This window comes from Cryptomeria japonica, chromosome 2 (genome assembly GCF_030272615.1).
Source record: "Cryptomeria japonica chromosome 2, Sugi_1.0, whole genome shotgun sequence".
Classification (NCBI taxonomy): Eukaryota; Viridiplantae; Streptophyta; class Pinopsida; order Cupressales; family Cupressaceae; genus Cryptomeria; species Cryptomeria japonica.
In genome coordinates, this window is record NC_081406.1 from 189,585,508 (window position 1) to 189,599,523 (window position 14,016).

Here is a 14,016-nt window from a genome sequence, read left to right on the forward strand (position 1 = left end):
TCCTATAACCTCTTCTTTACAATGCAACAAACTTCTTCTTATAACACAACTACTTTACCAACTAACCTACATCTACACATTAAATATTCCATTCCTCACTATTTCTCCCATAACGTACTCCTTATGTGAAGCCAAGAAAAAACCATTAAATACTTCATTTCTCACTATTTTTCCCATAACATACACCTTATGTGAAGCCAAGAAAAAACCAATATACCAACAAACATGATGTAAATTCATTCTAAACTTACTTTGAAATCAATTTAGTTGAGCAATAGCAGAGATTTTCTTGAAGCTCAAGTAATTGACGTAGTAAGTATCTAAATCTATTCCAAACATAGTGGAATACAACGTAAGATTTCAATTATTTAGTGAAAATCCTTCCTTTTGACGCGTTGTTTTATTGCTCTTTAACAGTCCCACTGGATTGAGATAGAACCGCTGGCATTTTCTCTATAAAAAATAATCGATTTCAACAACCTAACAAGGTGGAAGACGACCCAAAAGATTCTGGAAAGAAGTTGACTACCAGTAATGTCGTTAAAATATGAGCAAAAATGGCACTAAACCATGGGAGAGCAGGTGTTGGTCTCATTTCTGTGGATTATACTGCGCTGGAATTTGTCCCTAGTCAATGCCTCATACCTAATTCATTCAAATTTATAGTGCATGTTCAAAACATTTAAACCAGCCCCCAGATTTATTCTATTAAATAAACCCAAAAAAGTTTTGGATCAGATAAGGCCTGTTACAGTAGAAAAATTCAATGACATTATTACAATCGCCATTGTCAACTATAGTTGAACGTCCACTTGTTTGTAGTGCTGTTTGGTCCCCAGGCAAGTTGGTACAAGCCATGTGAAGATGAAGTTATATAAGAGAGTTGTTAGTATTAAACTTGTCATCAACTTTAAATATCTATGGTGGGTCTTGGAATCTGTAGTTTGGTAGTAGTTCTGAAGCATTTATAGAAGTGGTTTCAAGAATTTGTGCTAGGATCTGTAGCCCTGCTCAAAATCAAAAGAATTTGTGCCGGCATTGGGTGATTAGCTCAAAATCAGAAAAAAGTTGTATAAATGGTATTTCTGAATTCAATTGTGTGAAAATTATTTTCATCAACATATCAAATCACATTCAGTGATCTTGTATATTTTAAAAGATGGGTGATCAGAGAGGGGGAGAAGGAGGTTGTATAGAGATTGATATGGATGGGATTAGAGGAGGAGAAGAGAGCCAACTTGTGGAGGTCACAATTGAGGTGAGATCAGATTCAGTTGTAGTCCACAGTGTGAATAATAAAGATAATGATTCATCTGTTTTAGGGTATGAAACAGAGGATCAGGGGAGTGTTGGGTCTTCTGTGAGGAATGCCAGTGCTAAGTTGAAGCATTTCTCTCAAGAGCTTAGGTCTGAATTGAGAAAACTTTCTTTCAATTCTAGGCAAACTGGGGCCCAAAGGAGCAGGGAATTCAGCAAACTTGATAGAAACAAATCTGAGGCTCAGAGGGCACTCAAAGGTTTGAAATTTGTTAATACTGCAACTGGGAACCAAGATATGGAGCAACAGTGGACATCTGTGGAGATGCGTTTTGAGCAGCTTGCCTTCAATGGAATGCTGTCCAGAGAGGACTTTGGACAATGCATAGGTGATTTTACTATAAACCAATCATATACATTATACATTATGTTAAATAGTTTTCACAATTCTATTAATAGATAAGAGCTTTCCACAGTCTATAAAATTATGAAAAGTTTTTCTGGGTAAAACTGTGTATGTATTTTTGTTCTTTTCTGATGATGAATCACTGAATTTGTATTGAAACGTCCAACAAAAATACTTACACAATTTTATTGAGAAAAAAATTTCAAACTCCATTTAATCCTTGCATTCACATGCCAAAGTTGATAAATGACAGTTGAATTGCATTGTTTACAAGAATCAGAAGGTTTAAATAATTAATGTACAGTTCTCTAAGTGGTATTGTTTGCTGGCGTTAATTATAATTCCATCTCTTTTCACACAGGTATGCAGGATTCCAAGGAATTCGCTGTGGAAGTTTTTGATGCTTTAGCACGCCGAAGAGGCGAGCAATGTGGCAGTGGCAGCATAAATAAAGAAACTCTGAGACAGTTCTGGACAGAACTGGCTGACCAAAGCTTTGACTCCAGGATGCAAATCTTTTTTGAAATGTGAGTGAAAGAAATGCAATTTTCTCCCATTCCAAGATTATGTTTTGTTTTGTTTTTATTAGTTAGGAGTTCAAGAAATTATAAGATTTTTGAGCAGTAACAGCATTTCTTTGCTTGTTATGTCATTGTGCAGTGTGGACAAGAATGCTGATGGACGAATTACAGAGGACGAGGTTAAAGAGGTGAGTGGGTGGGTTTTATGGTGAAATTAATGCAATTTCATATGAACAGTTTAAACAAATCAAAGCTTAGAATGTGTTGTTTAAGCTTACTTCTATTATAACAATGGATTTGCTTGTGAAAATTTTAACAGGTTATTATGTTAAGCGCATCTGCAAACAAACTCTCCAATTTGAAAGAACAAGCAGGAGAATATGCTGCACTCCTCATGGAAGAGCTTGACCCCGACAATCAAGGTTATATTGAGGTACGTTTATCAAATAATGTTACATTTGAATTCAAGCTGATAGAATCTCAATCTTCTAAGAAGATCTTATCAGAACATCTCTATTCTCTTTTCTTGCTATCTGTCCTGATGATTGATCATACAGTTTGATCCAAAACATTGGCAACAAATAATTTACAAGGTCTAATCCAGAAATTAGCATACTGCAACCTCTTACTTTTTTAACAGAATACAAGATGGCAAACTGTCCTTATCCTGTTTCCTTCCTGTTTAATCAGATTTCACAGCTAGAGATCCTGCTGACAAGGCCAATGATCACCTCAGGTTCAATGAGACCAAACTACTACAGTCAGAATCTGTACAGCCAAAACCTAAGCCAATCCCTGGTTCCTCTGAGAAGAGGCAATGTGATGAAAAGGACAGCTAAAAAGTGGAAGTATTTCATTGAAGAGAATTGGCAGAGGATGTGGATAATGGCAATGTGGATAGGCATCATGTGTGGTCTTTTCAGTTGGAAGTTTATACAATACAAACACAGGGCAGTATATCAAGTAATGGGCTACTGTGTTTGTTCAGCCAAAGGAGCAGCTGAAACCCTAAAATTCAATTTTGCATTAATCCTGCTTCCAGTTTGCAGAAACCTAATTACATGGCTGAGAAATAACACCAAACTGGAAATCATTGTGCCATTTGATGATAATTTAAATTTTCACAAGGCAAGCATTTTTAATCTCAACTTTTACACCAAAAACCAACTTTTTTTTTTGGCCCAAGAAAAGAACCCATCTGACATTTGAAAGATTTTGCAGGTTATTGCAATAGCTATAGCCATTGGAGTAATTGTGCATGGAGGTGCTCACTTGACTTGTGATTTTCCAAGGCTTCTGCATACAAGTGATGAGAAATATGAACTGATGAAGCCTTTCTTTGGGCATGAGAGGCCTCCTAATTACTGGCACTTTGTGTTCAGTGTAGAGGGTATCACAGGAGTAGTGATGGTTATTCTTATGATCATTGCATATACTTTGGCTGGGCCATGGTTCAGAAGAAACAGAGTAAAACTCCCTTGGGGACTGCACAGACTTACTGGTTTCAATGCTTTCTGGTATTCTCACCACTTATTTGCAGTGATATATGTGCTCTTTATCATCCATGGCATCTTCCTTTACCTCACCCACAAGTGGTACAAGAAAACGGTAAGAATGGTTTCCCACCTACCTTGGTGTTTTAGATAATATTATTCATTTCTCTTGGGATGCCAACTGTTTGACTGTTGAAGAGAATAGTATTTAAAGAAATATTAAATAGAGTAATGTTGTTAAGAGCAACTTTTGTCTGTTATACAATATCTTACTTCCATAGATTTTGGATCCAGTTCATCATGCTGACAATGTATTTTTTGGGTATGAAAGTTAGAGCCCATCTTTTACTTCTTCAACTCAACCACGAAAGGAATAAACAGTAACTTTGGAACTTTTAAACCCAAAATTTCATTTGATAAAAGATGTTTTATAATTTAGTTGATATTTTTTTGGATTTGTTGGTATAGATTTTTAGTATTCTATTTTTCCATACAATATGAAAGTATGAGAAGAATAAATATGTGATTCCTTTTCATGTTTTGAAATTCTGATGATAGATTATAGAGTTTGATTTGAAATGTTGGGCATTAAAAATTTATCCTGTCAAATTGTAAAAAATATCAGCTAGAACATTATAGATTTTAGGGCATTATTCTTTTATTTATTTATTTAAAATTATGTTTCAAGTATATATGAATAATTTTATATAATTTTTAAGTCTTTTAAATGTAACTTTTAATAATATGTTTTAAATGTTTTCTTTTATGATATAAATTTATTAAATTGATTATATTCTATAATAATATTTAATACGAGATCATCAAATTTAGATTATGAAATTTTAGATTATTTTTTAGTTTTTAGATTTAATTTTTGCTTAGTATTATGATGAAAATAAATGTTTCCATTAAAATTTATTTAAGATAAATAATTAAAATTTATGATTTATAGTTGTGGTTGAAATAATAAATTATGAATTAATTTTTTGCAATTTATATAAACCAAATGTAATATTTAGTTGAAATTTAGGTGGAAGAATACAATGGAGAATTTGGTTTATCAATGTGTTAAAAAATATGGTCTTTTGTAGATGAACATCTTAACATTTGCAAACTAGTTGTACTTTTCTCTAGTTCATATTCACACATGTGAAATTGATTTTCATATTTGTGGAGCTAATCTAGCACACGAAATTGAACTTTTATCTATAGAAGTGAATTGAGAGAGAAATTATAATTGGAAATGATCTATTATAGTTCATTGCACCAATGTCTAAAGTGTGTCTATAGATATTGTTTGGAAACTTGTTTGACAAAGATTTATTCTCCTTTGGTCAAGCCCCTAGATGATCTAATTCAATAATGACAAACAAAGACCAAAGACAACAAGTGACCATAGAATATGCTCTTAGGATGTTGATATAACATCAAGTTATCTTTTGATAATTGATTTGTATATATGCTCGAGGGTTTACTCAATTCTTTATTAATGTGTTTTAGATGATGCAAATTGATTAGGGTTAATCCCTAGATATACAATCTTAACATGCAATTTGAAATAATTCACATCTTAGTCAAAACATAAGAACTAGTAAACGAAAGAAACATTGATCTATTTTAAAAGTTTAAAGAAGTAACCTAGATTGATTCCATATTATCAGAATAGCAAATGTTAGATTTAGCAAGCAAGTTTTAGCTCTTTGAATGTGTAGAAATGAAACAGAATTAAAGTAAGACTATTTACCAACTGTTATAAAAAATATTATCTTATAAATTAGTCAATTCATAAAAATAATTTTATTACGTAAAACCCAAAACATAAAAGAAAATCAAATATCTATAAAATTGTTGAATCTCACTCTTAGGTAGTGATGAATTTGTTGAATCAGTGGCATTTTGATGGTGTTAGTTGGCAGTTGCCATTGATTATTCGGCAGATTCTTTTGTTTTGTGATTCTTTTGCATCAATCACTTTCCTTTATATACCCAAGAATGGAATGGGGTGGTTGATTGTCTTGCCAAATGGGTCTCTTTTATGGAGGGTTGGTCTATTGAGAATAGGGCTCAACTATCACCGGAGTTGTCTCATATGCTGGATCAATTTATTGATCTAGACAACTCTTTGTAGTTCTCTTTACTGGACAGATCGCCTTCTTTTACTGTATTTCCCTTTCTATTTTGAATAAATTTTTACCCCTCTTTATTATCAAATATCTATAAAATTGTATGAAGAGACTATTTCTTCAACCTTTTTCTTACAGTGATTGACTTTGAAGTATAATGTAACATTTTTTAAACAGGATTTTCAATTTCTTTATTAGCATGATATATAAACCCTCTTTAATAAAATCATTCATTAGCATTCTAGAAAACATTTTTTAAAGACCATATGCCAATATGACCAATTTTTCAATTTGTGTTATTCAGACATGGATGTACTTGGCAATCCCATTGTTGCTCTACATTGCAGAGCGCATTTTTCGATCGTTCAGATCAGATTACAACTCTGTCAATATAACTAAGGTGAAAATCTCTATCCTTTATTGCATGAATCCGACTTTGTAGTCTTTATATGGTTCAATCAATAATGAAATGATCTCGAATCCTTTCAGGTTGCAATCTATCCTAACGATGCAATGTCTCTACATATCACAAAACCTCATGGTTTCAAATACAGAAGTGGGCAATACATGTTTGTAAAATGCCCTGCAGTGTCTCCATTCCAGTGGTAAGTGTTCTAATCATAAAAACCAGCTAGAGGTGATGCTTAAAAGGCTTGCGTTATTGACAATTTTAGCTTTGTTTTAAAGGCATCCTTTCACCATAACCTCTGCTCCTGGAGATGATTACCTGAGTGTTCACATTCGCACTCGTGGTGACTGGTGTCAGCAGCTCAAGAGAGTGTTTTCTGAGGTAATTTTCATTTCCTATACGCCACAGTTGATGAGTTTTCTTTATATTAAGGATAAAATAGGTTTTGAAGAGATACTAAAATCTTTTATAAAACACTGTCTAATATGTTTGTTATTCTTATTCTTCTGGATTGTCTAATAACAAATAAATCATGAATTCAACTGTCTAATATAACCAATTAACAGCAGATCTTATGACTACAACAAATGTAAAAGCAACAGATTTGGAACCAGCTCTGTTACTGATTTATTTACTCTGTTTTTCCTAGGCGTGTGCACCACCAATGGGTGATAAAAGTGGTCAGTTGAGAGTGGAGCACAATGAAGAAAATAGAGTGAGGTATATAAATTAGATGTATTACAGAGTTTTACATTAAACTCTAGTTGAATCTTTAAAAAGTCAATTCTTACAACATTTTGTACTAGACATGTTATTTCATCCAATTGCATGATGAGTCACGTCTCCAAATCTTAGTTGTAGATAGATAAATGTCCATTTTACATTTCTTAAAAAATGGAGATCTTACAGTATTCTATGTTACGACTACATGTTGAAAAGTTAATCCACACGACTGCTGATCCTTCTCCACTAATATGACATCAAAGCAAATTGATGATAGAGATACCATAAGGACAGCTAATGTACACAACTTACTGTTCCAAATCTTTTTTTAGGACTTATTAATACAAAAAAAAAAAAAAAAAAATTATCATCTTGACAAGGTTCCATTTAATTTTGGATATGAATGCAGACTCCCAAAATTTTATATTGATGGACCTTATGGTGCATCTGCCCAAGACTACAAGAAATATGATGTGATGCTTCTGATTGGACTAGGCATTGGAGCCACCCCTTTCATCAGTATTCTAAAAGACATGTTACAGAACATGAAAAGCAATGCAACTTCCCCTGTTACTTCTCGCTCTAGGGCATATTTCTATTGGATTACCAGAGAACAGGGATCCTTTGAATGGTTTAAGGGAATCATGAACGAAATTGCAGAGATTGATCACAAGGTATGCTTACTTATATCATCATTACTATTATAAATATTTCTAGACTGCTTATTCATCAGTGCTTAGGCAAATAAGGCCCAACATATATTAATGTGCAGGGAGTTATAGAAATGCATAATTATTGCACTAGTGTGTACGAAGAAGGGGATGCCCGATCAGCCTTGATAACCATGGTCCAAGCTCTTAATCAAGCAAAAAATGGAGTGGACATTGTTTCAGGAACAAGGGTAATCATGGAATTCAAATTCCTATAAGAATTTGTATGCAGTTTTATTCAAGATAACATAATAAATTCTCAAAAAATTGCAGGTCCGCACCCATTTTGCAAGACCAAATTGGAGAAAAGTTTTCAAGCATGTAGTAGCAAATCATAGCAATGCCACAGTGGGTTAGTAAAAAAACCAAATCTTGACACAATCCACATTTGGAGGAGTTGTTTTTGAATCAGATTGTGTGGTATTTTTATTTTCAGATAGCATTCAATAATCCGGATGATGGATCACAGAGTGTTATCTGAAACATTGATGCAAAAAATATCACACAATCTGATTTAGAAACAACACCTCCAAATCTCATAGATTGCAGAAATTCGATGCCTTTTAACAATCTGCATTGTCACATATAGTTTGAGCTAATTTTCTTATGAATGTATGCCATGGCAGGTGTTTTCTACTGTGGACCACAGGCAGCTGTTAAGGAGATCAGAAATTTAGCTCAAGAATTCAATCACCAACCTTCTTCAACCACAACATTTCAATTCCACAAAGAAAATTTCTAGAGTTTTGGATACACTGCTCGTACAGCTTCAAGAATTCTTTGGAACCAAAATTACTATTGTCTATTGTTGAGAAAGCAAAATTACTGCAAATGAGAATATAGGATATATTCTATTGTCGAAAGGTAAATATTATGTAGGTTTAAAACTGATAAAGATTGCTTCCCATTTGTAAGCAAGACCTCTGGTCATTCAAGGATTTGACTAATGTTATAGCTAGGCATTGTGGACAATTGACAAGACTGATGTCCACTAGTAGTTCTATTGAAAGCTTAAATTTGACTGTATTATAGGCGTATGTGCTCTTTTCAGTACTTACATAAAATCAAATATTTCTGAAAAATTATATCAAATGAATGGAGAAAATTTGGAGAGAATATATATGTATATGAAATTGTGTCATTATTTATCACAATTATTTGTTATTTTTTATATTGATTCATCTTTGGACAAAGTTAAGGATCGAAGTAAGATTTTTAAAAATGCATTTTGAAATTATAGAAAATTATTCTACCTCAGAATTAGAGGACTCTCCCTCCCCTCCCCCCTCTTCAGCTCTCTCCCTCTCCCTAACTCTATCACTTTCCCTCCCTCTCTCTATATATATCCTATCTCTCATTTCAAACCTTCTCTCTCTATCTCGTACCATTTCTTTATGTTTCTAGCCATCTCCCTCTCGCAAACTCTCTCTCCTAATCTCCCTTACTCTTTCTCTCTTCCATCTCTATTTCTCTCTATTTTTCTCTTATGTTTCTTTATATTTATCCTCCCTCTCTCCCTCTCCCTCCTTGACTCTTTCTCTCTTCCATCTCTATTTCTCTCTGTCTCCCTTTGTCTTTTTCTATCTCTTTAAATTATCTTACCCTCTCCCTCTCTATCTTTTTATCTCTATATCTCCCTTTATATTTCTACTATTTCTCTATCCTCTTTTTCCATCTCTCTTCAACCATATCTTTATCTCCATCTCTCCCTATCTCTCCATCTACCCCTCCTTCTCTCTCTCTCTCTCTCTCTCTCTCTCTCTCTCTCTCTCTCTCTCTCTCTCTCTCTCTCTCTCTCTCTCTCTCTCTCTCTCTCTCTCTCTCTCTCTCTCTCTCTCTCTCTCCATCTTTATCATTTTTTAAGCTACAATATGTAGTTTTGTGGCTCACAAAACTTTCTCACTATTGGAATTTCATGCCACCTAATCATTCTGACAAAACTAGGGTTTTTAATGCACATCAAAAGGGTTTATTTCCTTACTTTAGTTAAAACCTGAACCATCATGACTATCATTACTTTATGTTCTAACTTTTTATTGACTTGCAAAAGCCTATTCCCAGTCACTTAAGTTATAACTTATGTCTTCTATATCATTGAAGTAATCAAAACATTTTTCTAGTGACCACTTATTGACATTTTCCCATGTGCATCTCGAGCTTTATGTTATATCAATCAAAGTTGGTGCTTGCAATCCATGTGGTGCCTTAGTACATGATAGCAAGACTTCAAAAGCTTACCCACTTCAAGCTTGCATTGTTACGCAATCATCTCATGTGTCTCGAGCCTACTAGAGCGCTCAATCTCATTTAGACAAGGATTTGATATGCTCCACATGGAACCTTATCATGTTATTGCAAAGGGTAGGAGACAAGTCCCAACTACAACTGCAATGGTGCTCTTATGATGTTGTCTCTTTGTCAAAGGTGGGCCCCTAGTGTTCCCTTGATCTTCATCCAACGGAAGTGGTCCCCACTTGTCCGCATGGTGGCCTATCATGCAATTGTAAGAATCTAAGGACCTATCCCACTTCAAGCCACAATGGTGCACAATCACAACGTGTTTTGTAGTGTTAATGCAAACCCCTACCTTTCATTACTTCTTGATTATTGTGGACTCTAGTTGTATGCCATGTGGTTGTCCCTAATTAGTTAGATCACAAACTTCATAAAGTTGGCCCACTATGTAGCCATAATTCTACAAAATATAGACATGTGTCTTCTATCCACCTATTATCTTCAATTCCCTCAGTCGTTAAATTTCTCATCCTAGTAACACTCTCTAAGAGGACTTTTGGTGCCCAAAAATTCAATAGGAATTCTATTTTTACTTGGTCCCTTGTTCCTAAATGTTTTGGATAATTATTTACATAGCATTCTAGTTCTTCGTCTCTCACTAATCTAGCAAAGCCCAATAGTTTTTTCTTATCAAGGAATTTACCAATCTTCTCCTAAATCAATTCAATGATGAAACAATGATGCTCAACATCAGTGATATCAATTCCAAATACAAAGATCTTAATTGTTGTGTCCATTGTGCTAGGGTTTTGTAGCATCTTAAACTGTACTTGCTTACAATTTTGTCCTCACCTAGCCCTTACTTTGGTGTCCCAACTTACAATGCCTGATTACAGTGTTGATTATGCTCAAACTGCATCTCAAACTCACATTTTCATCACCTATCCATTCCCCCCCCCCCATTTTGGACTCCTAATTTGTATGCCCTGGTCCTGAGGCCCACACCCTAGTCCTAAATCAGGACCAAAGCGTACCACACCCTAGTCCTCCTAATAAGGGCCTAAATTATGGCCTCATAATGGTCATTTCATTTGAGTGGGAAATTTGATCATGTGTTGGCCTGTTTTGGAAATTCAATTTGTTTTTTGGGAAGACAAGTATAAAAGGAGGTCTACCCCTCTCATTTGAAATGATAACCTAATAAATCTTCTATGATCTCAATTACACTTTGGCAAAATTCAATTCAAGTGAGCAAGCAATTACTCATTCATCAATCATTGGAGCAACATCGAAGTCAAGTTCAAGTATTGAAGGTGGCATCCATGATCAATGTTTTATGAAGAAATCGAACATGAAACCCTAAAACCTTTGTATGAAGGTCAAACAAAGTTCTAGATCAAGGTATACATTATTGTTTCAAACATTTCAGCCTTTCCCTTAAAAGGAAAGTATTTTATTATAGTCTTTCATTGCATTGTCAATTCAATTTCATGGTTAATTCCATAATTGGGGTTTGACCTAAGACAAAACCATATTCCCAACATATTTCCCTCTCTTTCTATGTGTAAGAAACAAGTGCAGGAGTTGTACTTGAGAATTCAAGCAGAGTCAACAATGACGAACAAGTTCATCCTTCGACAAGGGAAAATCTAGAGGACTAGGGCAGATCTGTGCTACTTGGTCCCAAAAAACCAAAGTAAACTTCTGGGAACATGTTCTAAACATCTTCCTTTGCCCATATCTCAGCTGGTGGCTTTGTGGGACATTTGTAGTTACTATTTTTGTCCATTTACTTCAATTATTCATGATTTTACCCTAGTTTAATAATTGCATTCCAAATTCAACTAAGAAAAAGGATAATCAATTCCAACCAGTTGAATCCAATCAGAATCTCAGACCCTTCCCCATTGGGGATTGAGTCTGGATCTATAGGGTTCAATCCTCTTTCAATGTATGGTGTGATTATTAGGTTATTTAGTGGATTCACTTAGTGAAACCCTAATTCCTAATTTGCCACCATTACATTTTGGTGAACCCAACATCCTTCATACTTAATTCTAATTTATTGTCTCAAATTTGATTTTGTATTCATTTTAAAATTCAAATTTACACTCATAGTTTTTATTTTCAATTAAATTACATAAATTTAGAGGTTAAATTCACAAAAACCCTAATTTATTATTCTAAAATTAACTTGTGGGTTGCATAGTTTTTCAATTATATTATTTAGAACTGATTATTATGACATGTTATGTTATGATTTAAAGGCATTTATTGTTCAGATTGATAATTCACATTGTATAATTTTTTGGTTAATCAATCATTGTTATAACAAATTGCATTGCTTAATCACAATTTTTAATTTTGACATTCAAATTTCTCTCCTTTGTGCATGAGTTTTGTTACCATTAGTCTTGCATATAATATTCCTATGAGAAGAAGTTGTAGACTTAAGGCTTCCCAAAGTTTAACCACTAAGGAAATGAAGCCTCAGTTGGATCACTTATTCCATGAGAATGTTAGTGCTTCCTCTAATCCAACAAATGACATCATTTATCCCCATTCTCCTCATAATTCTCATGAAGTGGATGGATCACTAACTAGGGTTACTATTGACCAATTGGACAAGATTGACAATGAATTTGAAAATCTTCAATAATGGATGAGTCAACAATACTTGGAAAGTGAGGCAATCATTTTACTTGAATGATTAAAAAGAATGGTGCAAAGTGATAAAATTGGTGTTGATTTATTGTGTGGTCATGCTCGTATTGTTGATACTAATATTATGTCAATCAAAAGTTGTGTCGAAGTCTTTGGTTACTCTCAATCCACTACTCAAGTTAATCATTCCATTCCTATGTGTACATCCTTGCCTAGTGTGCCCACATTTACATCTTATCATGGCCATTTCCACATAAAATGTTAGTCATCGAGGCAATCTCGTTAATCAATATTCTTACATACCTCCTTATGTGAGTCTTCCATTTGTATCCCAATCATCTCTCATACCCACATACCACAGTGTTCCACCTCCTTATTCTCAACCTCCACCTACATATAACAATGTTACTCCTCCATCACAATCCAATATGTCCAATTTCAATCCATTCATCGAAGCAACCATTAATAACGTAGCACAAATTATTACATCCCGACAACATCAATTGGCTTCCATTACCCAATCCAAGTTCAATGTTACCACATTTGATTTAGTGAGTCGACTATCTGATGACATTGTCTGTGCGGTTCACCATAATCATATGGAAGTCCCTCAATTGGAATTGTATAATGAAAAAAGGTGACCCCTTGACTCATGTGAAGACATTTCAAACTTTGTGTAAGGATTTTGCTCATGACCAAAGACTTATGGCTAAATTGTTTACTAGAACCTTTAGGGATAAAGCTTTGCAATGGTATTGTTCTTTTTCTCCATATTATAGTACTTCATTTCAACAATTGGCTAATGCTTTTATTCAACAATTTCAAAATAATATTGGTCCTGAAATTACTTTGACTGATTTGATTCATTGTAAGAAAGAAGTTAAAGAAAAAATGACTAATTTTATTGGTAGATATAAACATTTGCATTCTCAAATTTCTTATCAAGTGCCTGATCATGATGTTCAAAGATTTTTTATTGCTAATTTACAAAAAGACATTAGAGATAAGCTTCTATTTTCTGAGTTTATTTCCTCTACACAATTGTGTGCAACACTTCATAATTATCAGCTTCAATTGAGTCAATTTGAATCATCCTCTTCAATGGCTTCGGTTGATAAGAATAAGGGTTCTCAACAATTGTTTATGAATTTTAAACCCAACAAAGGTTACCTCAACATAAAAGACAACATCAACACTCAAGTGGCAACCATGACATTTAGTGTGGCCCATTTATCCAAATACTTTAGAAAAGAATTAACTCCTTTTTTTGAGTCTTTGCATAGTATAATGTCGAGGTTGATAAATAATAATGTGTTGAAACTTTCTCCCATCAAGACAACTGACACTTCTAAACCATTTCCACCCTACCATGATCCCAAAATACCATACCATCAACTTGGCCATGATATCGAGAAATGTTATACATTAAGGAATAAGATTCAATATTTAATTGATAATAATACTATATTTGTAGC

The 14,016-nt window shown here is 33.9% G+C and overlaps 1 protein-coding gene across 1 annotated transcript; it reads left to right on the forward strand.

Annotated features, from left to right (window-relative positions):
• Positions 1-760: 760 nt before the first annotated feature.
• Positions 761-8,758, forward strand: LOC131044385 (respiratory burst oxidase homolog protein B). The gene is made up of 14 exons (XM_057977708.2): positions 761-1,646; positions 2,025-2,190; positions 2,324-2,372; positions 2,504-2,617; positions 2,875-3,312; positions 3,406-3,792; positions 6,105-6,200; positions 6,290-6,405; positions 6,488-6,590; positions 6,859-6,929; positions 7,342-7,606; positions 7,705-7,833; positions 7,916-7,994; positions 8,269-8,758. The coding sequence occupies exons 1-14, from the start codon at positions 1,160-1,162 to the stop codon at positions 8,382-8,384; spliced, it is 2,616 nt and encodes an 871-aa protein (XP_057833691.2). The 5' UTR covers positions 761-1,159; the 3' UTR covers positions 8,385-8,758.
• The last annotated feature ends 5,258 nt before the right edge of the window (positions 8,759-14,016 follow it).